The 23,895-nt window shown below is 41.4% G+C and overlaps 1 protein-coding gene and 1 long non-coding RNA gene across 3 annotated transcripts in view; one reads left to right on the forward strand and one right to left on the reverse strand.

Annotated features, from left to right (window-relative positions):
• Positions 1-23,895, reverse strand: part of LOC105738512 — a 38,095-nt gene that overhangs the window by 2,412 nt on the left and 11,788 nt on the right. The window contains exons 2-3 of the long non-coding RNA XR_004028704.1: positions 3,274-3,391; positions 1,211-1,272 (exon numbers count right to left, since the gene is read on the reverse strand). This is a non-coding gene — a long non-coding RNA (uncharacterized LOC105738512). The remainder of the gene's footprint in view (positions 1-1,210; positions 1,273-3,273; positions 3,392-23,895) is intronic.
• TLR8 (toll like receptor 8) lies at positions 1,641-17,591 on the forward strand. 2 transcript variants are annotated; one of them, XM_012500903.2, is made up of 3 exons: positions 1,660-1,730; positions 5,341-5,476; positions 14,077-17,591. In XM_012500903.2, exon 3 carries the CDS (start codon positions 14,083-14,085, stop codon positions 17,197-17,199), a length of 3,117 nt encoding a protein of 1,038 aa, XP_012356357.1. In that variant the 5' UTR covers positions 1,660-1,730; positions 5,341-5,476; positions 14,077-14,082; the 3' UTR covers positions 17,200-17,591. The 2 variants fall into 2 exon arrangements, with proteins under 2 accessions (XP_003261076.1, XP_012356357.1); XM_003261028.3 differs by lacking the exon at positions 5,341-5,476 and having other exon boundaries at positions 1,641-1,730.

A 23,895-nucleotide genomic window follows, 5' to 3' on the forward strand; every position in this document is an offset into this window, starting at 1 on the left:
CCGGGCTCAAGCAATCCTCCCACCTCAGCCACCTGAGTAACTGGGACTACAGGTGCACACCACCATGCCTGGCTAATTTTTGTATTTTTTTAGAGACAAGGTTTTGCCATGTTGCTCGGGTTGGTCTCAAACACCTGAGCACAAGTGATCCCCCTGCCTTGGCCTCTACAAAGTGCTGGAATTACAAGTGTGAGCCACTGCACTCGATGCATTCTTACTTACTTTCTTTACTTTATTTCCAAGCAAATGTTTGGAGGGAAACCAAGAGACTTGGATGCGGCCAGCCAAGGCCTTTAGGTGTACAATCACAAACGTTTTTGGTTTGCCCATGAAGGCCCAGGCTGCACTCTCTGATGTCATAGGAATCACTTCTCAAACCGTGCATCAGGTCTTGAATTCCCTTAGGGTGTGATCTTTAGAGGTCCATCTAGGCATACCCACCCAAGCCATTCTTTGACTGCTGACAGGCCTTCCTTCATAACAAGGTGTTCCACAGTCGATTTATAGATGGATGTCATCTCTGCCCACCCTGCTGCCAATTTGGTTTTCTCCCACTCCTGGGGTGTAAGGCAAGATGAAACACATCACATCCCATTCTAAACTTTATTCCTGTGGCCAGGGGTCAGCAAACTTTTTCTGTAAAGGGCCAGATGGCAAATATCTTAGGTTTTACAGGCCAAGAAGCAAATTTGGCATATTATGTAGGTACTTATATAGTAAAATAAAAATCTCCACAATTATTTAGTTGATGAAACTCAAAATGTAATAACAATCATCAAAGGCAGTTTTTCGTAGTATAGGTTTAATAATGAGAAGAATGGAATCATTTTTGGAGGTGATAACATTCTGCTTAGTTGGAATTTAAAGTTAGTGTTCTTTATCATCAAATCCATTGCCAATGTTCGTCTAAAAATGTTTTCACTTCTGGGCCAGATTTGGTTCAAAGGCTGCAGTTTGCTGACCTCTGCTCCTGGTTACGCCTTTTGAGGCCCTTGCTCTGCGAGCATGAAATTGAATCCATTTATCAGACTAAATCGGGAAGATTAAATTTTCCAGCCTCACGAATGCTCAGCCATTGACTCACTCGTTCATACAATGAACATTCATTGAGCTTATACTACACGCCAGGTGCTGGGGGAGGCATGGGGCACCCAGGAGAAAGATGCTTGCTTTGTGGCCACAGCCCGGTGGGAGGGAGACCCATACCTACTGGTGCTATCTCAGAAACTTGTGGAACAAAGATGAAGCAATGTTCACGTTATTCGCCTACATCTGTGAATTACACAAGGAAGACGAGTTTGAGAAATCCTAAGTTCAGTACAAATTTATGGTAACTTTTTTAAAAAAGAATACACTGAAGTTTTCTTAGTGAATGGAATAATGTTCCCTTTTTCTCCCCTGTACACACAAATACACAAAAACTAACAAAAATACGCTGTATGTGTCTGATTTGGGTTGCATTTAAATCATTTTATAAATGACTTTTTCCCACAACTTCAGTTTCAAAGTTTTAAAGCACAGTCAATTAATGATTTGGCAACAGCTAAGAAATCACAAGTTCCCTTCTTTTCATGTAAACTTCTGTAAAACACATGCTAGGTTCTGCTGATGGTAAACAGACCCATTTCAGGAAGTTAGCCAGTTTCTCTTCTCGGCCACCTCCTGCATAGAGGGTACCATTCTGCACTGCTGCAAGTTACGGAATGAAAAATTAGAACAACAGAAACGTGGTAAGCCACTTCTATTTCTTTAGCAAAGCTTTCCAACAGAATATGGGGTTTCTGGCCCAGAAATCTGGGTTGGCAGCAAATGGTGTGAGCCAAGAAAGTAATAAATGGGCAAATAAGGATAAAAATTAAAGATTGAAACAACTGTAAATGCAGGTAAAGTGGCTTGCTATGATCTTTAATTTGTGCACACGTTAGTATAAAGGAATTAGAGAGTAAATTTTGAAAATCAAATGCAGTGATGATCTTACTAATTTGAACAGGAAAATAAGAAAATTTCAAGTTAGAAATTGAACTGGAAATATTACTTACTGGCCCTACCAGAGACAATATCCTCTTCCAGAACAACGGGGTTGGAAGAGAAGGTGAGGGAAATATTTTTCCTTTGCTATTTCTGTAGAAAAGGACAAACTCTCTTCCTTCACATACATAGGTCAATTGCTAGAGCCTAGTGAAGCCTGAGCTTAACCTACTGTTGGAAGCTTAAAGTTCAACATTAATTGCTACTTTTCTTGGTCAGAGTTTTAAATAATTAGGTTGGTACAAAAAACTGTGATTACTTTTCCACCAACCTAATAACATGCTACAATTTCTGTAATTATTACTTTACACTGTCTAGACATAGCAGGTGGTCCGTTTTTGTTGTCAAGAACTGTCAGACTAAAAACGAACTTTACACTTCTTTTTAAATGATACATTTTCTAGAAAATTCAATGAGGTTTAAGAGCAATTGAAAAGTCTGATTTCAAGAGTCTCATCCAAAATGTACTATATATTTTTCCCTAAAGTCCTTAGAGTTAATTTTGACAATTTAAAGTGCATTTAAGTCTTTTTAAGTTAATGGTTTTTTGTTTTGTTTTGTGTTTTGTTTTTTTGAGATGGAGTCTCGCTCTGTCACCCAGGTTGGAGTGCAGTGGCACGATCTCAGCTCACTGCAACCTCCGCCTCCCGGGTTCAAGCGATTCTCCTGCCTCAACCTCCCAAGTAGCTGGGACTACAGGTGTGTGCCACCACGCCTGGCTAATTTTTGTATTTTTAGTAGAGACGGGCTTTCTCCATGTTGGCCAGGCTGGTCTCGAACTCCTGACCTCAGGTGATCCGCCTGTCTCGGCCTCCCAAAGTGCTGGGATTACAGGCATGAGCCACCGCGCCTGGCCTGAAGTTAATTTTTATACCCACCTAATGTTCATTATGGATCTTGAAGGTAAATTAATTCTGCACTAAAATTTTACGATGCTTTACAAAATGACTGTAGGTGGCCCATATGGAATTCGGTCAACTGGGCCAATGACACATACGGGATTGCAGTTGAAATGATCCAATTTCTACTTGATATTTGTAAGCTGCTGTGATAGCCAGTATAATTGTACTACAAGAATGTGGTAAATAGCCGGGGCCTGGTGGCTCACGCCTATAATCCCAGCACTTTGGGAAGCCGAGGTGGGCGGATCACTTGAGGTCAGTAGGTAGAGACCAGCCCAGTCAACACGGCAAAACCTCGTCTCTACTAAAAATACAAAAATTAGCCAGGTGTGGTGGTGCACACCTGTAGTCCCAGCTACTCAGGAGGCTGAGGCAGGAGAATCGCTTGAACCCAGGAGGTGGAGGTTGCAGTGAGCAAAGATCACACCATTGCACTCCAGCCTGGGCAACGGAGTGAGACTCTGTTTCAAAACAACAACAACAACAGACTGGTAAATAGAGTAATAATAAAATCAAATTAAACTTGCAAAAAATGGCCACTTTGCTCCCACTGGTGGCCAATGGAGGTCAAGGACCTGGCTGACCTCCTGCCTAAAGGCAGAGGTGGTTAGCCTTGGCAATGGACTCACATCAGAGCGGGAGCTTTCAAAACTCCTGCTGCCCAGACTGAACCCCAGATCAATGAAACCAAAATCTCTGGATATGGGGCTTGGCATTTGTAGCTTTTAGAATTCCTAAGTATCTCTACTGTGCAGCCAAAGTTAAGAATCAGTGCCTCAGAACATCAACAGTTTTTTGGTCCTTTTGTTAAAATGCACAGTCCCTTTTTTTAGGTGGCTAGAAATGCTCCAGGAAGAGCTGAAATATATTTACTAGCCACCTTGGTTTGATTTTAGAAAGCAAAATAGAAGTTCTAAGTATGCTTTCTCCGAAAAGCTGAGACTGCAGATAAGAGTGAGGGCAGCTGATGGAGTTCATTCTCCTCTTTCAATCACTGCTTCTCATCCTTTCATTATAATAATCTAAGAACCTCAGAGATTATGAAAGAGAGAGCAGTCTTATGGAAGACCCCAGACTTACAGAATATTAGGGTGTGTTTCACAGGGAAGGATGTCATTACCCACGGTTAGTCTTTGAAACGCAGTTGGACATTATTTGTAAGTGCATCATAGTGTCGCCTCCAGGATCCATTGAGGGGAACATCATTCCAATGCAACATCTCTGAGTTCAACTGGGTTATTAAATGGGGTTGAGGGATTTGTTATTTTTAAATTAGTAGCCCCAATTTATGACTACTCAAGACCATAAGACAAGCCTGTCCAACCTTCGGCCTGCGGGCTGCATGTGGCCGAGGACAGCTTTGAATGCAGCCCAAGACAAATTCATAAACTTTCTGAAAATATTATGCGTGTTTTTTTTTTTTAGCCCATCAGCTATTGTTAGTGTTAGTGTATTTTATGTGTGGCCCAAGACAATTCTTCTTCTTCCAGTGTGGCCCAGAGAAGCCGAAAGATTGGACACCCCTGCTATAAGACACAGTAATTTAAATGCATAACCTGTGGTTCTGGATTGGCATCAGCAGATACAGGCTGTGTTGATTTTGCAGAAAGTTACGAAGAGCTGCTAGTTGGTGTGTATGTCTAAAATCAGTAGACTTCCTGTGGTTCTAAGGAATGACAAATAATCTGGAAGTTCTCTGTGGTAGCCTGCTCAGTGCAGAAAGGGAACACGGAAAATCCGCCACCAGCATTTGAGTCTTGGAGGTTCCACATAGGACTGTCAGGTCTCTGCTGATCATTGAAACCAGATCATGGCCAACTAGCCCCTTGGCTTCAGCCCTCCTAATTCGTTAACTACTCAGGTAAATCTAGGGTCACTTTCAACTCTACCACCTACCTTGAAAACATTCATCTCTCTGAGCCTCAGGTCCCATGTCTGTAAAGCAGGGGCCTCATGGACTTCATTGATTTGGGTTTTTTTTTTTTTTGAGGATTAAACAAATGCTCCCTACCCTATTTCCCAGCATCTAATAACACAATTTTTCATATTTTTGTGTATGTTAAGTCAGGATCCATCTCTTTACTGATAAGTGCACTTAATGTGGTCATGTTTTCTTTTGTCTTCCAAACCTGTTAGTGAATCCATTGAATTTGGGATGGGTAAAATAAAGTATCTATTATTAATTGTAAATTTCATCTAAAGTGACAAATCCTACCTGCATAACCATTTCTTAATTTCCTTTCATCACGTATCAGTGGTCAACATTGTTAACTGCGAATGAATCAGAATCCATCAAAAATTAGAACTATTTCCAGTCTGGCAAAAATTCAGCTCTGGTTGAATTCAAACATTGTGCTGAAGCAGCTAAGTCATTCAATTGAGGAGATTAATTACATGTTATAATCAATAGGTTCTCTTGACACTTCAGTGTTAGGGAACATCGGCAAGACCCATCCCAGGAGACCTTGAAGGAAGCCTTTGAAAGGGAGAATGAAGGAGCATCTTTGCAAAATAGCTCCTGTGGCCTGGGAAAGGAGACTAAAAAGGTAAAAAGCTGTTAATTCCAGGAAGACAGCTTTACGCCCCTCCCAGACCACCTGCACTGCACACTACGTGGAATTTATTTTAGTCTCACATGGCAGCGTGCCCTCACATCTGGTCTCCGCCCTGGCTGCAGCCCTCCCCTTCAGGCGAATTCTGGGTGTGGCCTGTCTGCTCATTGCAACTCCCAGGGAATGAGTTTTCAGCGAAGGCAGACTTTCTGAGCTGTTCTTCAAACTGCGCTGGTCTTTTAAAAATGTGTTTGGTGGCCATCAGCATCCAATTTCAGAAGAAAGATTTGGGTGAGGACTGAGAGAGGTTGTTGTTGTTGTGCTGTCTGTTTCCTTCAAAATCTGCAGAAGAAAATTGGCAGGTTATGTACTGTGGACCTAACCAAAGAACAAATGGTGTATGGAAAATAGAAAAACTGTTGTGAAATTGCTTCCTCATTAGCAATAACTGTATTTGGCAGGGAGAGGAGAAGTTGGGCAGATTTTTTTTTTCTTTTTTTTTTTCATGATTCATACGTTTTCTTTAAAGAAGTGGGTTTTGCTTTTCACCGGGTGCTCCAAGACAACCCCAGTGAAAGATCTGGACCACAAAGACCCAGTCATCCTCATCAGGGTGTTCATTGCAGCAAGCTCAAGGGCATGCCAGGCAAAGGCCTTTTTTCTGGCAGCTTGAACTTGTCTCAGCAGAGGGTTTCACAGAACAACTGTCATTTACCTGTTCTCTGTTCTTACTTGATTCGTTTCCCAGAACTGCTGAAACAAAGTACCACAAACTTGGTGGATCAAAACAGCAGAAATATATTCTCTCACAGTTCTGGAAGCCACAAGTCAGAAATCAATGTGTTGTTGGCAGGGTTGGTTCCTTCTTAAGGGGCTAAAGGGAAAATCTGTTTCATGCCCCTCTCCCAGCTTCTGGTGGTAGCTAGCAATTCTTGATGTTCTCTGGCTTGCCGCTGCATCTCTCTAGCCTTCACCTCTCTCCTCATGTGGGTGGCCTTCTTTCCTGTGTGTCTATTTCCAAATTCCCCTTTTCTTATAAGGAGACCAGTTATTGGATCAGGGCCCACCTTAATTCAGTAGGATCCCATTTTAACTTGATGACATCGGCAAAGTTCAAATAAGGTTGTATTCACGGGTACCAGGGGTTAGAACTTCAAGTTATCTATTAGGGGACACAATTCAACCTAAACACTCCCCTTTTTTGATTCTCTATTCTACCACTTCTACTCAATCCAGGTTCTTCACTTCATCAACGCCCAATCTAATACTTATCTTAGTTCTAGTAAGCATCTCTTCCTTATCTTAACTGGTCCCTGGGGCCTGGCCTGAGCCCCATTATACCATCAGCTGTTGACATTAAGGGTGGACTTCTCTTTCAGCACAGAAGGCACAGGGCTGTAGGCTTCAGCCTTCTCTGCTTTGCTCTGCCCCATCTATTGTTCATCCACCTCCTTTCCATTTTCCTAAACTTTGTAGACAATTCTTGTCAGCTGTTGTCTCCTCCTACACTTTCTTTGATCTTATAGGATTCTATTCTTTTACCATGGCTTTAATGGCAGCACCCGACTGTTAGGTTCAACCACCAGAAGTTGGTTGTGCTCTCTCACTCTCTCTTTCTCTCTATTTGCATAGTGGTATTTTTTTTCCTCTATTTTATTTGCAGAATTGCCATTTCTCTAAGTTATTGTAGAGTTGCTGTTTCTCTATTTTATTTGCATATTTCTCTTCTGCCAGGCTGGATTGTTTCTATTGATTGGTTCTGCTGTAATGAGGGTGACTTCTCGTTAGTATCCTTCTCACTTCATCTGGGACAAGATGCCCTTTGATACCCTTTTGGAGCCACAACTTTTGGTAGTCAGAGGCATGGGTGTGGCTGAAAGGAAGAACTTGGCTCAGAAGGTGCAGCTCTTGCTGGGCCTTTGGTCTCTGCTCTGTCTTCTGAGATCAGTGGCTGCTGGGAGCTGGGGTTGCCCCATGCCTGGCATGGTCACACAGCACTCCTATGGACTTGAGCAGAGCACCCTGCAAAGTGAGCATTAGCAATCCATTCAAACTCTGTGCAGTCCTGCACGGAATATAGAAGGTGGAGCAATGAGAGTCTCCCCAACTTCTCTGCAAGCAACCTGCTCACCATTTCTTGCCCTTCCCATTTATGTACTTTTCAAAATCAGGTTATTTGGAATTTGTCGACTCATGTTTCTTACTTCAGTACTTTTTTGGGAGGGCAGCATTACAAACCTCAAACTCTTAACTAAAAAATGTCTTTTGGAATGTTCTGGCCATTTTCATGGCCCATAATTTGCTTTAAGCTGCTTTAGACTCTCCCGGAGGCTATTTTCATCCAGAAAGAACAGAGCAGAGCTCAAAAGACTCCAGTTTTGGTCTCTAGCGGCCCCTAGAGGATTTCCCCCTCAATTGTTCTCTGCCTTGTATGAAATAGAATTGGATTTGAAATCGGATGTTGAGGCCTTACCTCCAGGCTAGTGAGGCCACACAAGATGGATCCGGCCCTCTGGACCCACCCAAGTGTCCACCTAAACATGAGTTACCAACTAACAGTGTTTTGTTTAGCATGCAAAGGGAATGGTCTGGAATCTGGCCTTGCCCTGACATATTCTCCTTGGGCCTTTTGAAAAAAATAATTTGTGTTAATCTGTAGTTAAAAATTGTAATAAGGACCTGACAAACACTACCTCAGTCAGATGATCAAGGTACACATAAATAGTGAAAGTCGTGTTGATAGCATGGACCCTTCATATGATATGGCTAGAATGGCCTTGCACTTCTGTGATCTTCCTCCCCTAGACCCATCAGCTCGGTCTAATCATAACAAAAGCATCAGATAAGTCCCCATCCAGGGACATTCTACATAACCATTTCCCTTCCCAGTTATATTTTTCTCCACAATACTTTCCACCATCTAACATTCTATCTTTCAAAATGGGCAAGTATTTTAGCCTGGTTTGTTCATTGTTTTATCTGCTTTATCTGTTTTATCTTTAACTCAAATACAGTTCCTGAAATAAAATATCTGCCTAATAAATATTTAATGAATGAATGAATATAGAATTGCCTTATCCGTTTAATTGCCACATGGTATTTCATTGTGTGAACATAACATCATTTATTTACCCAGACTACTACTCATAGGCATTTAGATTATTTCCGGTCTTTTGCTATTGCTAACAGCTCTTGCAATGAACATCCTTGTATACAGACATTTGCATATATGAGGGTGTGTCTTTAGGATCTACTTCTAGAATTGAAATTGCTGACTCCAAGTATATGTTTCCAATTGTGATAGATATTACACATTACCCTCCATCTTAGAGGTGGTGTTAATTTAGATTCCTACCAGCAAAATTTAAGAGTATTTGTTTCTCCATATCCTCAACTGCCTAATAGAATCAGTGAAAAATGGTATGACAGTGTAATTTTTGAGTGAGGTTGAGTATCTTTTCCTATGCTTTAAGAGCAATTTATGTTTCCTTTTTATGTGAACTGTTAATATATTTTTTCAATTTTTCTATTGGGTTGTCTTTTCATTAATGCATATACCTATTACATATTTATACCAAGTATGTATTAAATACTAACATATTGATGAAACAGAGCAGAAAGCCTAGAAATAGATCCAAATAACAGAAGAGTTAGTGATACAGGAAGCCTATAAAATCAGTGAGCAAAAGATCATCCAATTAATAACGTTAGGGTAAATGGGTCTCCATTTAGAAAAAAATAATGTGGGTCTATACCTCACATTTTATACCTAAACAATTCCAGTGGGATAAGAAAATGAAATCATAAAAAATTACTAGGAAAAAGATGAGAAAATTGTTCCTAAAACTGAAGTGTGGAAGATCCTTTATGCCTTACACTGCCCTGAGTGATCTCATTCATACCCATGGCTTCAGTTGTCATGAATCCCAAATTCATTCCTCTGTCAGAACTCTCCTCTGAGCTTCAGATCCACATACTCAGCTGCCTACTGGACATCTCTACTTGAATATCACAAACTCAACTCAAAATCAAACCTGTCAAATTTAATTACTAGTAGCCCTACCCTAAACAATCTTCCTGCTCAGTGAATGACACCCATCCCTCCAGGTGCACAGACCAGGAACCTAGAAGTCACTCTGATTGCATCCCTCTCCGTCACAACCTCTACCTCCCTTTATTCATCCATTGCTATGTCTCTCAAATGTACCTCCCAAATATCTCTTGAACGCATTTTTTCTATCTCTATTGCCACCACCCTAAGTTCAAACTCCCATCATCTCATGACTGAAGTTCTGTGCCCTCTTGCCAGTGAACACTGTAGAATCAATCTAAGCATGGTGCCACCCTGCTTAAAAACCTTCAAAGGCTCGCATCACTTCTCAGATGAAGAGATTGGGGAGATGTTGGTCATAGGACACAAAATTTCAGTTAGGCAGGAGGAAAAAGTTCTATTGAAGAGCTCTATTGTGCAATATGGTGACTATAGTTAATAACGACATATTATACACTTGAAAATCACTAAGAGAGTCCATTTTAAGTGTTCTCACGACCAAAAAATGATAAGTGTATGAGGTAATGCATATGTGAATTAGCTTGACTGAGGCATTCTATATGTATACATATTTCAAAACATCATGTTGTACATCATAAATGCATACACTTTTTAGTTGTCAATTTAATTAATATTTTTTAAACCTACTCTGGTCTTTTTTTCCTTTTTTGAGACGGGTGGTCTCTGTCCGCCATGCTAGAGTGCGGTGCGCAATCATGGCTCACTGCAGCCTCCACCTCCCAGGCTCAGGCGATCCTCCAGTCTCAGCCTCCCAGGTAGCTGGGACCACAAGCATGCGCCACCATGCCCTGCTATTTGTTTTTGTATTTTTTTGTAGAGATGGGATCTCGCCACATGGCCCAGTCTGGTGTCCAACTCCTGAGCTCCAGTGATCCACCTGCCTCAGCTTCCCAAACTGCTGGGATTACAGGCATCAGCCACTGTGCTGGCCCACTCTGGTCTTTACTCAAGTCCCTGGCTTTCTCTCAGTCTCTTAAACTTATGTGCTTAGTAAGATGAGGACTGAAAAATGTCCACTGAACATAGTGACATGGAGATACTGAGAACCTCAACGACATCTCCATTAGCCACTTCCTCTGTGCCATTCCAGTCCACTGGGCCCCATTGTGGCAAGCAGTCCTACCACGGCAAGCAGTCCTACCATGGCAAACATGAAAGCTGATGTGCCTTGTCTTAGACCCACACCATAGCTCTCTGAATTCCTGTCCCAGGGCTTCTCTGGAGGTACAGCCTGGGAAACTCACGGGAATAGACACAGGGCCTTTGCACATGCTGCTCCCTTTTCCTGAAAAATTCCTTTGACATCTTGGTCATGCCTTACACATGCCTACTCAACCTTAGGATTGCAGGTCAGGTTTCACTTCTTTTTTTTTCTTTTTCTTTTTGAGACGGAGTTTCACTCTTGTTGCCCAGGCTGGAGTGCAATGGTGTGATCCTGGCTCACCACAACCTCTGCCTCCTGGGTTCAAGCGATTCTCCTGCCTCAGCCTCCTGAGTAGCTGGGATTACAGGCATGCGCCACCACACCCAGCTAATTTTGTATTTTTAGTAGAGACAGTGTTTCTCCTTGTTGGCCAGGCTGGTCTCGAACTCCCGACCTCAGGTGATCGGCCCGCCTCGGCCTAGGTTCCACTTCTTTATGGAAATCTTCCCCAGTTGCCATGACCAGGCCAAAGTCCCCTCTGGTTAGGCTCTTACAGTGTCATGCACTTTTTTATCACAGTGTAAACCTTGTGATGTTGTGTTTAAGTCATATCTGTTGTACCCATGAGACTGGGAGCCAATTCATATATTGTGAGTGTAATCAAACAGACTTCCCAGGCCACCCACTAGCTAATCAAGGCAGGGATGAGTCCGGAAAGTGACTTTGAAATCTAGCAATGTTGGGACTTGGAAATCACACAGGCTGAGATCTGCTCAGGTGCCTGAACAAATATAGCATTGCCTGTGGCGTCTTCCCCAAAGTGCCTTGCATGTCTGAGCCCTGTTGCCCCTTCCTTTGGTGTGCCTGTGTCTCCCAGTAAGATGTGAAGCCTGGGGGCCTGTGGCTGCCTCTGCAGGAGCTCCATGTTTTCAAGCCATAAATCATCTTAGAATCCATAGCGTCTAGTTTTCTATTACTGCAGAACAAATCGCTCCCAAATGTAGAGGCTTCAAAGAATGCCCATTGATTGGCCTTAATTTCTGTAAGTTAGAATCTGGGCAGGTTTGCCTGAGTTCTCCATTCCAAGTCTCATAAAGCCAAACTGGGCTCTCATCTGGAGGATCTGAGTAAAAATTTGTTTCCAGGTTCATCCAGATTGTCAGGTGATTTCAGTTCCTTGCAGTTGTTGTTCGACTCACCACCCCACCACCACCCCGAAAACCTCATTTCCTTGCTAGCTGCCTGCAGAGAGCCACTCTCAGCTTCCACAGGCTGCCTGCATTCTTTGTTGTGGGGCCCCTAACCTCTTCACGCCAGAAATAGTGCATCCAATTCTTCTCATGCATCCTACCCCTCTGACTTTTCCTTCTGCCGATAACCAGAAAAAACGTTTCGCCTTCAAATGCTTGTATGATTAGATTAAGCCCATCCAGATAAATTCCCATATGCCATATAATATAATGTCATCACAGCAGTAATACCCGGGACAAAATTCATGGGGGTCATCTTAAAATTCTGCCTACCACACCAGGTATAGTAGAGCCTTGTTTTAGTGCAAGTTGAACATTAAGCAGCAACATCACGATAGTGTTGCATTTGAAAATAACTACTAGCAACTGAACATGTCTGGGAGTTCTGCTCCACTTTAATTTCCATCTCAAAAGGAGCTGGCTTGTCCTTGGCTGTTACAAATGGGCAATAATTATTGAGCCTCAGAATAATCAATGTCCATATAAAAATTTTTTATAACATAGTGAGGGTGTGACATATAAAGGTGTTAGTTCACCGGCCCTAAATTTTAGGAGAATTTGAAAAAAGCCACTTATCTGGTTTAACCCATAATAAAGACATGAGTTGGGCTTTAGCGAAAAATCTAGGCTGGTTTCTGTGTTCAGTGAAAGATGATTTTTGAGAGTTCTCTTAATTACAACCCTTGATCAAACCTATCACATTAATCTGTTTATTGCATTGTATGGTTACCAAAAGTGATATATTCAGCTCTCTATTTATTAAGAAACAGTTACAGAAAGTGAGGCACTCTCCTGTGTTACTGAGGGTGCATAAAAATATAAAGCACCATGTGTCCTCCCTAGAGAAGTTTCAAAATTAGCAAGCAAATAGCTATTAATGCTAATGTTCGTGTGATAGGGAACATATGAGTAGTAATTATTCCACAAACAATTTTTTGAGTGCTGTTTACATTTGAGGCACTGTTCAGGCACAAGGATTTCAAAAGGAGATTGTGTAGCATGATGGCTTAGTTGTTAAAAATATGATTTTGGAATCAGATTGGCTCAAGTCCCAGTGCTACAACATACCATCCTTCAAAAAGGTACTTAAGTCTCTGAGTTTGTTTTTTCATCTGCAAATTATACATAATAATAGGACCTACTGCATCATGTTCTTATGAGCATTAATGTGGGTGATGAAATGTTTATGAAGCACTTAGCACAATACCTGACATTTTGTTTGTTATTATTATCAACATAAGGTGCCCACTTTCCAGTCATGCAAGAAGAAAACATAATATATGTCACCATAGAAGTATAGAACAATTGTGGGAAATACCAGTAAGAGAGATACAGTTGTATAAATAAGGTAAAGATGACTGCCTAGAAGATCTAGGATGATATCATATTAGAAGTTGCATCTGAACTCTCCTTCGGGGCTGGCCAAAGTTTCAAGTGTCATGTCAGTAGGTTGGTGCTATAAATATATAGCTTGCAAAGCTATAGACTTACTATAAACCAAAGCTGTGGATCAGCTTAGACTCATTATGATGGTGGAGTATCTTGATTAATGGCCTCTGCAGAAGCTTCCCAGGTCTTCTCATCATCATCATCTCAGATAGCTTCATCTTCAGCTTCCTTTTTTTGTTGTTGTTTTTGAGACAGGGTCTCACTCTGTCATCCAGGATGGAGTGCAGTGGCACAATCATGGCTCACTTCAGCCTCGACCTCAGGGGCTCAAGCCATCCTCCCATTTCAGCCTCCCAAGAGGCTGGGACTACAGGCATGCACCACTACACCTGGCTGATTTTTTAATTTTTTGTAGAGTCAGGGTCTCCCTATGCTGCCCAGTCTGGTCTCAAACTCCTGGGCTCAAACCATCTTTCCACCTCGGCCTCCCAAAATGTTGGGATTACAGGTGTGAGCCACCACACCCAGCCCATCTTCAACTTCTTTTAGCACCATGAAGCTGAACATAGTAAAAAAGTAAAATCATTCTGGACCTAATCTGATGCAATTTATTTAATTGTTAAGTGAATGCACACATTAAAATTCATATAAGTATGGTGCAGCACTGCTAATTTATTTACAAAACACCTGGCAAATACTGCTACTCTAATACTGTGCTTGCACTTTTGATTTTCCTTAGGAAAACATGTTCCTTCAGTCGTCAATGCTGACCTGCCTTTTCCTGCTAATATCTGGTTCCTGTGAGTTATGCGCTGAAGAAAATTTTTATAGAAGCTATCCTTGTGACGAGAAAAACCAAAATGACTCAGTTATTGCAGAGTGCAGCAATCGTCGACTACAGGAAGTTCCCCAAACGGTGGGCAAATATGTGACAGAACTAGACCTGTCTAATAATTTCATCACACATATAACGAATGAATCATTTCAAGGGCTGCAAAATCTCACTAAAATCAATCTAAACCACAACCCCAATGTACAGCACCAGAACGGAAATCCTGGTATACAATCAAATGGCTTGAATATCACAGACGGGGCATTCCTCAACCTAAAAAACCTAAGGGAGTTACTGCTTGAAGACAACCAGTTACCCCAAATACCCTCTGGTTTGCCAGAGTCTTTGACAGAACTTAGTCTAATTCAAAACAATATATACAACATAACTAAAGAGGGCATCTCAAGACTTATAAACTTGAAAAATCTCTATTTGGCCTGGAACTGCTATTTTAACAAAGTTTGCGAGAAAACTAACATAGAAGATGGAGTATTTGAAACGCTGACAAATTTGGAGTTGCTATCACTATCTTTCAATTCTCTTTCACATGTGCCACCCAAACTGCCAAGCTCCCTACGCAAACTTTATCTGAGCAACACCCAGATCAAATACATTGGTGAAGAAGATTTCAAGGGATTGATAAATTTAACATTACTAGATTTAAGTGGGAACTGTCCGAGGTGCTTCAATGCCCCATTTCCATGCGTGCCTTGTGATGGTGGTGCTTCAATTAATATAGATCGTTTTGCTTTTCAAAACTTGACCCAACTTCGATACCTAAACCTCTCTAGCACTTCCCTCAGGAAGATTAATGCTGCCTGGTTTAAAAATATGCCTCATCTGAAGGTGCTGGATCTTGAATTCAACTATTTAGTGGGAGAAATAGCCTCTGGGGCATTTTTAACGATGCTGCCCCACTTAGAAATACTTGACTTGTCTTTTAACTATATAAAGGGGAGTTATCCACAGCATATTAATATTTCCAAAAACTTCTCTAAACTTTTGTCTCTACGGGCATTGCATTTAAGAGGTTATGTGTTCCAGGAACTCAGAGAACAAGATTTCCAGCCCCTGATGCAGCTTCCAAACTTATCAACTATCAACTTGGGTATTAATTTTATTAAGCAAATCGATTTCAAACTTTTCCAAAATTTCTCCAATCTGGAAATCATTTACTTGTCAGAAAACAGAATATCACCATTGGTAAAAGATACCAGGCAGAGTTATGCAAATAGTTCCTCTTTTCAACGTCATATCCTGAAACGACGATCAACAGATTTTGAGTTTGACCCACATTCGAACTTTTACCATTTCACGCGTCCTTTAATAAAGCCACAATGTGCTGCTTATGGAAAAGCCTTAGATTTAAGCCTCAACAGTATTTTCTTCATTGGGCCAAACCAATTTGAAAATCTTCCAGACATTGCCTGTTTAAATCTGTCTGCAAATAGCAATGCTCAAGTGTTAAGTGGAACTGAATTTTCAGCCATTCCTCACGTCAAATATTTGGATTTGACAAACAATAGACTAGACTTTGATAATGCTAGTGCTCTTACTGAATTGTCCGACTTGGAAGTTCTAGATCTCAGCTATAATTCACACTATTTCAGAATAGCAGGGGTAACACATCATCTAGAATTTATTCAAAATTTTACAAATCTAAAAGTTTTAAACTTGAGCCACAACAACATTTATACTTTAACAGATAAGTATAAGCTGGAAAGCAAGTCCCTGGTAGAATTAGTTTTCAGTGGCAACCGCCTTGACATTTTGTGGAATGATGATGATAACAGGTATATCTCCATTTTCAAAGGCCTCACGAATCTGACACGTCTGGATTTATCCCTTAATAGGCTCAAGCACATCCCAAATGAAGCATTCCTTAATTTGCCAGCGAGTCTCACTGAACTACATATAAATGATAATATGTTAAAGTTTTTCAACTGGACATTACTCCAGCAGTTTCCTCGTCTCGAGTTGCTTGACTTACGTGGAAACAAACTATTCTTTTTAACTGATAGCCTATCTGACTTTACATCTTCCCTTCGGACACTGCTGCTGAGTCATAACAGGATTTCCCACCTACCCTCTGGCTTTCTTTCTGAAGTCAGTAGTCTGGTGCACCTCGATTTAAGTTCCAATCTGCTAAAAACAATCAACAAATCCGCACTTGAAACTAAGACCACCACCAAATTATTTAAGTTGGAACTACACGGAAACCCCTTTGAATGCACCTGTGACATTGGAGATTTCCGAAGATGGATGGATGAACATCTGAACTTCAGAATTCCCAGACTGGTAGATGTCATTTGTGCCAGTCCTGGGGATCAAAGAGGGAAGAGTATTGTGAGTCTGGAGCTAACAACTTGTGTTTCAGATGTCACTGCAGTGATATTATTTTTCTTCACGTTCTTTATCACCACCATGGTTATGTTGGCTGCCCTGGCTCACCATTTGTTTTACTGGGATGTTTGGTTTATATATAATGTGTGTTTAGCTAAGGTAAAAGGCTACAGGTCTCTTTCCACATCCCAAACTTTCTATGATGCTTACATTTCTTATGACACCAAAGATGCCTCTGTTACTGACTGGGTGATAAATGAGCTGCGCTACCACCTTGAAGAGAGCCGAGACAAAAACGTTCTCCTTTGTCTAGAGGAGAGGGATTGGGACCCAGGATTGGCCATCATTGACAACCTCATGCAAAGCATCAACCAAAGCAAGAAAACAGTATTTGTTTTAACCAAAAAATATGCAAAAAGCTGGAACTTTAAAACAGCTTTTTACTTGGCTTTGCAGAGGCTAATGGATGAGAACATGGATGTGATTATATTTATCCTGCTGGAGCCAGTGTTACAGCATTCTCAGTATTTGAGGCTTCGGCAGCGGATCTGTAAGAGCTCCATCCTCCAGTGGCCTGACAACCCGAAGGCAGAAGGCTTGTTTTGGCAAACTCTGAGAAATGTGGTCTTAACTGAAAATGATTCACGGTATAACAATATGTATGTTGATTCCATTAAGCAATACTAACTGACGTTAAGTCATGGTTTCGCGCCATAATAAAGATGCAAAGGAATGACATTTCTGTCATAGTTATCTACTGCTATGTAGCAAATTATCCCAAAACTTAGTGGTTTAAAACAACACATTTGCTAGCCCACAGTTTTCGAGGGTCAGGAGTCCAGGCACAGCATAACTGGGTCCTCTGCTCAGGGTGTCTCAGAGGCTGCAATGTAGGTATTCACCAGAGACATAGGCATCTCTGGGGTCACACTCATGTGGTTGTTTTCTGGATTCAATTCCTCCTGGGCTATTGGCCAAAGGCTATACTCGTGTGAGCCTCTCCCACAAGGCAGCTTGCTTCATCAGAGCTAGCAAAAAAGAGAGGTTGCTAGCAAGATGAAGTCACAATCTTTTGTAATCGAATCAAAAAAGCGATATCTCATCACTTTGGCCATATTCTATTTGTTAGAAGTAAACCACAGGTCCCACCAGCTCCATGGGAGTGACCACCTCAGTTCAGGGAAGACAGCTGAAGACCAAGATGGTGAGCTCTGATTGCCTCATTTGGTCATCAACTATTTTCCCTTGACTGCTGTCCTGGGATGGCCTGCTATCTTGATCATAGATTGTGAATATCAGGAGGCAGGGATCACTGTGGACCATCTTGGCAGTTGACATAATACATCTTCTTTTCAATATCTAAGAACTTTTGCCACTGTGATTAATGGTCCTAATATTAAGCTGTTGTTTATATTTATCATATATCTATGGCTACATGGTTATATTATGCTGTGGTTGCATTCGGTTTTATTTACAGTTGCTTTTACAAATATTTGCTATAACATTTGACTTCTAAGGTTTAGATGCCATTTAAGAACTGAGATGGAGGCCGGGCGCGGTGGCTCACGCCTGTAATCCCAGCACTTTGGGAGGCCGAGGCGGGCGGATCACGAGGTCAGGAGATGGAGACCATCCTGGCTAACACGGTGAAACCCCGTCTCTACTAAAAAAAAATACAAAAAAAAAATTAGCCAGGCACGGTGGCGGGCACCTGTAGTCCCAGCTACTCGGGGGGCTGAGGCAGGAAAATGGCGTGAACCCGGGAGGCGGAGCTTGCAGTGAGCCGAGATAGCGCCACTGCACTCTGGCCTGGGCAAAAGAGCGAGATTCTGTCTCAAAAAAAAAAAAAAAAAAAAAAAACTGAGATGGATAGCTTTTAAAGCATCTTTTACTTCTTAACCGTTTTTTAAACGTATGCAGCTAAATTCGAAGCTTTGGGTCTATATTGTTAATTGCCATTGCTGTAAATCTTAAAATGAATGAAAATGTTTCATTTTACAAGAGGAGTGTATGATAAATATATGGTAGAGAAATTGTTCTTTAATATAAAAGAAATTGCCATATACACTGAATTTTTTGAGAACTCTTTTTAAAAAACTATTTGGTAGAAATCAAAGGGGAAGCAGTTTTCATGAAGCTTTTACTTTAAGATACTTATTAATAGATAAATTCTATCTTGATCCCTACTCAGAAGACATAAAGTCAGAATGCCTGGCTGTTGGTAGCCTTTGTGCAATTCCCCCAAATGAAACAACTTTGGCAACCCTTTCCACTTCTACTGTCCCCTTGGTTCCTCTGCATCAGTCCATAGCATCCTCTATCCAGTATGAATCTTGAGATATCTAATGAAATTTACCTGAGAATAACTAGAAATTATCCAAGCATAAGAAAAGGAAGTCGCTTCAGAATGAAAAGAAGAGAAACCTCCAATACACCATCTTTCCTTTTTAGTTAAATCTTACAGCATGAGTTACTTTTTAATACGTGCTTCTAAGAAACTGACCAAAATAATGCGTCGTAGTGTTATTTAATACACACAAAGTGGAAAGCAGTGCAAGTTTGCCAAGGACAATTTAATTTTGTCACATTGCATCCTGTTTTGTGACCATGGTAAGTTTATACGAAGATGTTTATGCTTGTGCTTGTTGAGGTATAGGGACAAATATCTAAAAGCAAGATCAGACGGGTGTGGTATCTCACACCTATAATCCTTGCATTAAAATCTACCTCAATTGTAGGACTACCAGTTGAACCACATGCTTCCCACTGCCCTCAGCAAAGGGCACCTTAGTTAGAGGAAAGGTAGAGCCTTTCTATGGAGGAGGAATTTGTGAGGATTGAGTTTTATCAGCTACCTGGGAGTCAGACCCTGATACATTCTCCTTCACACTCCCAGACCTTTTTCTGCCAAGTGGAGGCTCTCACTCAGAGGAAATCTCCATTCTTTCGATGCAGGTCATTCATACTCAGATATTCTGCACTGTTCAAGCAATAAAAATTGAATGAGCACCTATTATGTACACCAGTTGGCACTGTGTCAAAATGTACTTGTGCAGAGTCCTTGGATCATTGGTGACAGGTCTTCTTCTCCTCTGCATTTTTCTCAAGACCAGGCCTCAGGGTAGCATGTTTTCATGGAGTGAAAGAAGGGAAGGAAGAGTGGGCTTTGGAAAGTGGCAGCTGTGTCATAGCAGTCAGCCTCTGGGTATGTGAAGGACTTTCCAGAGCCCCCCGACCAAAGCCTCCATGCTCCTCCTGGGACTGCCACAGTTCTTGAAACTATCCATACATTCTTCATTTCTATGTGCTAATGGAGCCGATAATTAAGTCATTAACACTTTAGCTATCATTATATAACCGAGTACCCCTATTTTTCTAAGAGTAAGAGAATGAGTTATTTTTAATTTTTTTTTCTTCTTTTCTCTTTCCTCCTTTTCCCCTTTTCCCCACTCCCTAGTTAGATCTTTAAAGATGCAATTGTAACCTTTATCTTCCCTTCACCAGACACTCCCTACAGGGCAAGCTTATGTATATGCTTACTTAAAAGCTCCAGAGCCAGAAATCTCTCCCACTAGGGGACTGCCTCAAGAGACAGCAGTCAATTTACAACCTAAAGCATGCCCACAACAAAACTCTCTCCCACCTGGAGGATATCCTGAGACAATGGTCACTTTGCAACCTAGTTCTGCCTGCAATGGCACCAGCTCAACCACCTGGTACATAAGACACAAAAGCAAGTTGCATAGACCTCACCTGCTCACTTACTTCCCTGCATGCCATTCATGCCAACTCTCCCTTTAAAAGCCCCTGCTTTCTGCCCCAAAGCAAAGTGGTACCCTTAAAGTCAGGAGCCTATACTTCTTCCCCCTAAGCTAATTTTTGGAATAAACGTCATTTTATTGAGAATCTCCGTAAACTGTTGGTGGGAATATAAATTAGTAAACCACAATGGAGAACAGTTTGGAGGTTCCTCAAAAAACTAAAAATCGAATTACCATATGACCCAGCAATCTCACTGCTGGGTATATACCCAAAAGAAAGGAAGCAATTATATTGAAGAGATATCTGCACTCCCATGTTTGCTGCAGCACTGTTTACAATAGCTGAGATTTGGAGCAACCTAAGTGTCCATCAACAGATGACTGGATAAAGAAAATGTGGTATACATACACAATGGAGTACAAGTCAGCCATAAAAAGAATGAGATCCTGTCATTTGCAACAACATGGATGGAACTGGAGGTCATTATGTTAAGTGAAATAAGCCAGACACAGAAAGACAAATATCAAATGTTCTCACTTATTTGTGGGATCTAAAAATCAAAACAATTCAACTCATGGACATAGAGAGTAGAAGGATGGTTACCAGAGGCTGGGAGGGGAAGTGGAAGCTAGGGGAGGTAGGGATGGTTAATGGGTACAAAAAAATTGAAAGAATGAATTAGATCTACTATTTGATAGCACAACAGAGTGACTATAGTAAAAAATAATTGTAATTTTTAAAAATAACTAAAATAGTGTAATTGGACTGTTTGTAAATCAAAGGATAAATGCATGAGGGGATGGATATCCCATTCTCCATGATGCGATTACCCATTGCATGTATCAAAACATCTCGTGTACCCCCTAAATATATACACCTACTATGTATCTACAAAAACTAAAAATAAAATTTTGTTTAAAAAGTCACTTTCTTTATACCACATCTCACTCTTGTTAATTGGACTCTGCGAGGGGTGAACAACTGAACCTGTGATTCAGTTAAAATTAGATCCTCAGACACCTTCTGTTGAGAAAGATAGGTCTCAAATGATGCAAATCTCTTTTACCTCTCAAGGTTCTAGCCTCTCCTATCACCAATTTAGGTAAGCATATAAAATCATCAGGCCTGGGTTACCTCAACTATCTTCCTCTTTGATCCAAAATGTATACTTAGTGGACAAAGGCTTTTTGAACAACTAATATGTGCTAAGTCTTAAGGTGAGTTCAGAAATGGCCAGGATCCATCAACTAATCAATGGATAAATAAAATGTGATCTATCCATACAATGGAATATTATTCAGCCATAAAATATAATGAAGCACTAATACTATGATGCAACATCGATGAACTTTGAAAACATCATGCTAAGTGAAAGAAGCCAGACACAAAAGACCCTATATTGTACGATTCCACTGATATGAAATGTTCAGAATAGGCAAATGCATAGAGACAGAGAGTAGGTAAGTAGTTGCCTGAGGCAGTAGAAGGTTGAGGGATTGGGAGAAGATGGGCATGGCTATTCAGGGGTCTGGGATTTCTTGTTGAAGTGATGCAAATGTTCTAAAATTGATTGGAATGATGACTGCACAACTCTGTGAATATACTGACAGCAATATTTCTCTTCCTGGCCCCTTTTTTGGGTGGTTTTTCTGGCATTGCTGCACCATGTCTGAAGCTCCTGGCACTTACACTCTTGAAGTCTTCTCTATCAGCTTTCCCAGACCCTCTGCTTTTTTCTTGGAATTGATCAAGATTTGCCAGATCATTGTTTGGCACTGACCTCTGATTGTTGGCTTCTGTAAAGAACCCCAAACTACAGGAATTGGAATGCCTGGTCTGGTCAAAGGAGAGGATCTGGTTGATTCTGGACAAATCACTCCACCTTGCTGAGCATGATTCTTCATCTATAGAGTGGACTGAATGATCTCTAAGTTACTTTGAAATATGACAACTACTCTAGTTTCCTCGAGCTGCCACAAACTGCATGGCTTAAAAAACAGAAGTTTATTGTCTCATAGTTCTGGAAGTTAAAAGTCTGAAATCAAGGTGTCTGCAGGGCCACGCTCCCTCTGAAACCTATAGAGAAAGATCCTTCTTGCCTCTTTTGGCGTCTGGTGTTTGCCAGCAATCCACAGTATTCCTTACCTTGAAGACGCAGGACTCCAGTCTCTGCCTCTGTTGTCACATGGCCATCTTCCCTCTATGTCTCTCTCCTCTTCTTAAGAACAGAAGTCATACTGGATTAAGGACCCACCCTACTCCTACTATGACCTCATCATGACTAATCATATCTGCAACAACCTCCTTTCCAAATGAGGTCAGCTTCTGAGGTCCTGGGGGTTAAGACTTGAACATGTAATTTTGTGGGGATGCAGTTCAACCCATAACAACAACCATGGCTTTCCTTCCTTAGAAATTACTGGGCCGGGCGCGGTGGCTCACGCCTGTAATCCTAGCACTTTGGGAGGCCGAGGCCGGCGGATCACGAGGTCAGGAGATCGAGACCATCCTGGCTAACACGGTGAAACCCTGTCTCTATTAAAAATACAAAAAATTAGCCGGGCGAGGTGGCGGGCGCCTGTAGTCCCAGCTACGTGGGAAGCTGAGGCAGGAGAATGGCGTGAACCCCGGGGGGCGGAGCCTGCAGTGAGCCGAGATCGTGCCACTGCACTCCAGCCTGGGTGAAAGAGCGAGACTCCTTCTCAAAAAAAAAAAAAAAAGAAATTACTGAGAACTCCATGAAAGTTGAAAATGCCCTTGTGAATGGGAGAGTCATTCATGACTATTGGAAGAAAAAGGCAATTTTCCTGTCGGCTATTAATAAAGCTATTATAGCAATATGGCCAGGTTTCTACTCTCATTATCCTTGAACTTAAAGTCATAATAGTATCCATTATTTCCAGTGAGTACAAGGGAAGGTCACATTACTGTGTTCTCTTCATTGCTGCCCTTAAATGCTTTCAGGGAAAGGGGGAATAGATAAAGTCCCAGGCCTTACTCAGCAATTGGGGCAAGACGTAGCAGTGTTTTGAACCTGAAGGAGACAACCCAGGGCTTCCTGTGCCAAAGACTCAAAATGGAAAATGGTCTTTATAAATGTCCCTCCAGTGTGCAAAGGGTAGAGACTAGAATTTAAAATTCATCAGATATTAATAAGAAAAACCAAACCAAACAAAAAATCTACTTATGATCATAGAACATTGCCATTGGGGAGCTGTTTATTATTTGAGCCTTTTTAAAATTTCTTTGTGTGTGAGAAACATATTTCCAGGAGTAGAGAGAAAAGGCCCCCCTGTTTTATGTACTCAGTCTTTCCCTCCTTTGAGATTACCCCTAAACTGTTTTAGGGATGGCTCCCTGGCTATCTCAGTAATGATGACCCCAGAAGTTCAGAGATAATTAAGAGCCATGTCTGGGTTTGTGAGAGAAGCCCAAATGCAGTTGTTCAAACCAGAAACCAGAGCCTCGTTGTTGACTCTTCCCTTTCACCGTGATATCCAACCACTCATCAAGGACTCTCCATTTGACCTCCTAAATTCTTCTCCCATCCATCCCCCATCTCTGTGTCCATCATCAACACCCCTTGTGCAAGATACCTGCATTGCTCACTAGCTTCCCGGT

This window comes from Nomascus leucogenys, chromosome X, assembly GCF_006542625.1.
Source record: "Nomascus leucogenys isolate Asia chromosome X, Asia_NLE_v1, whole genome shotgun sequence".
NCBI lineage: Eukaryota > Metazoa > Chordata > Mammalia > Primates > Hylobatidae > Nomascus > Nomascus leucogenys.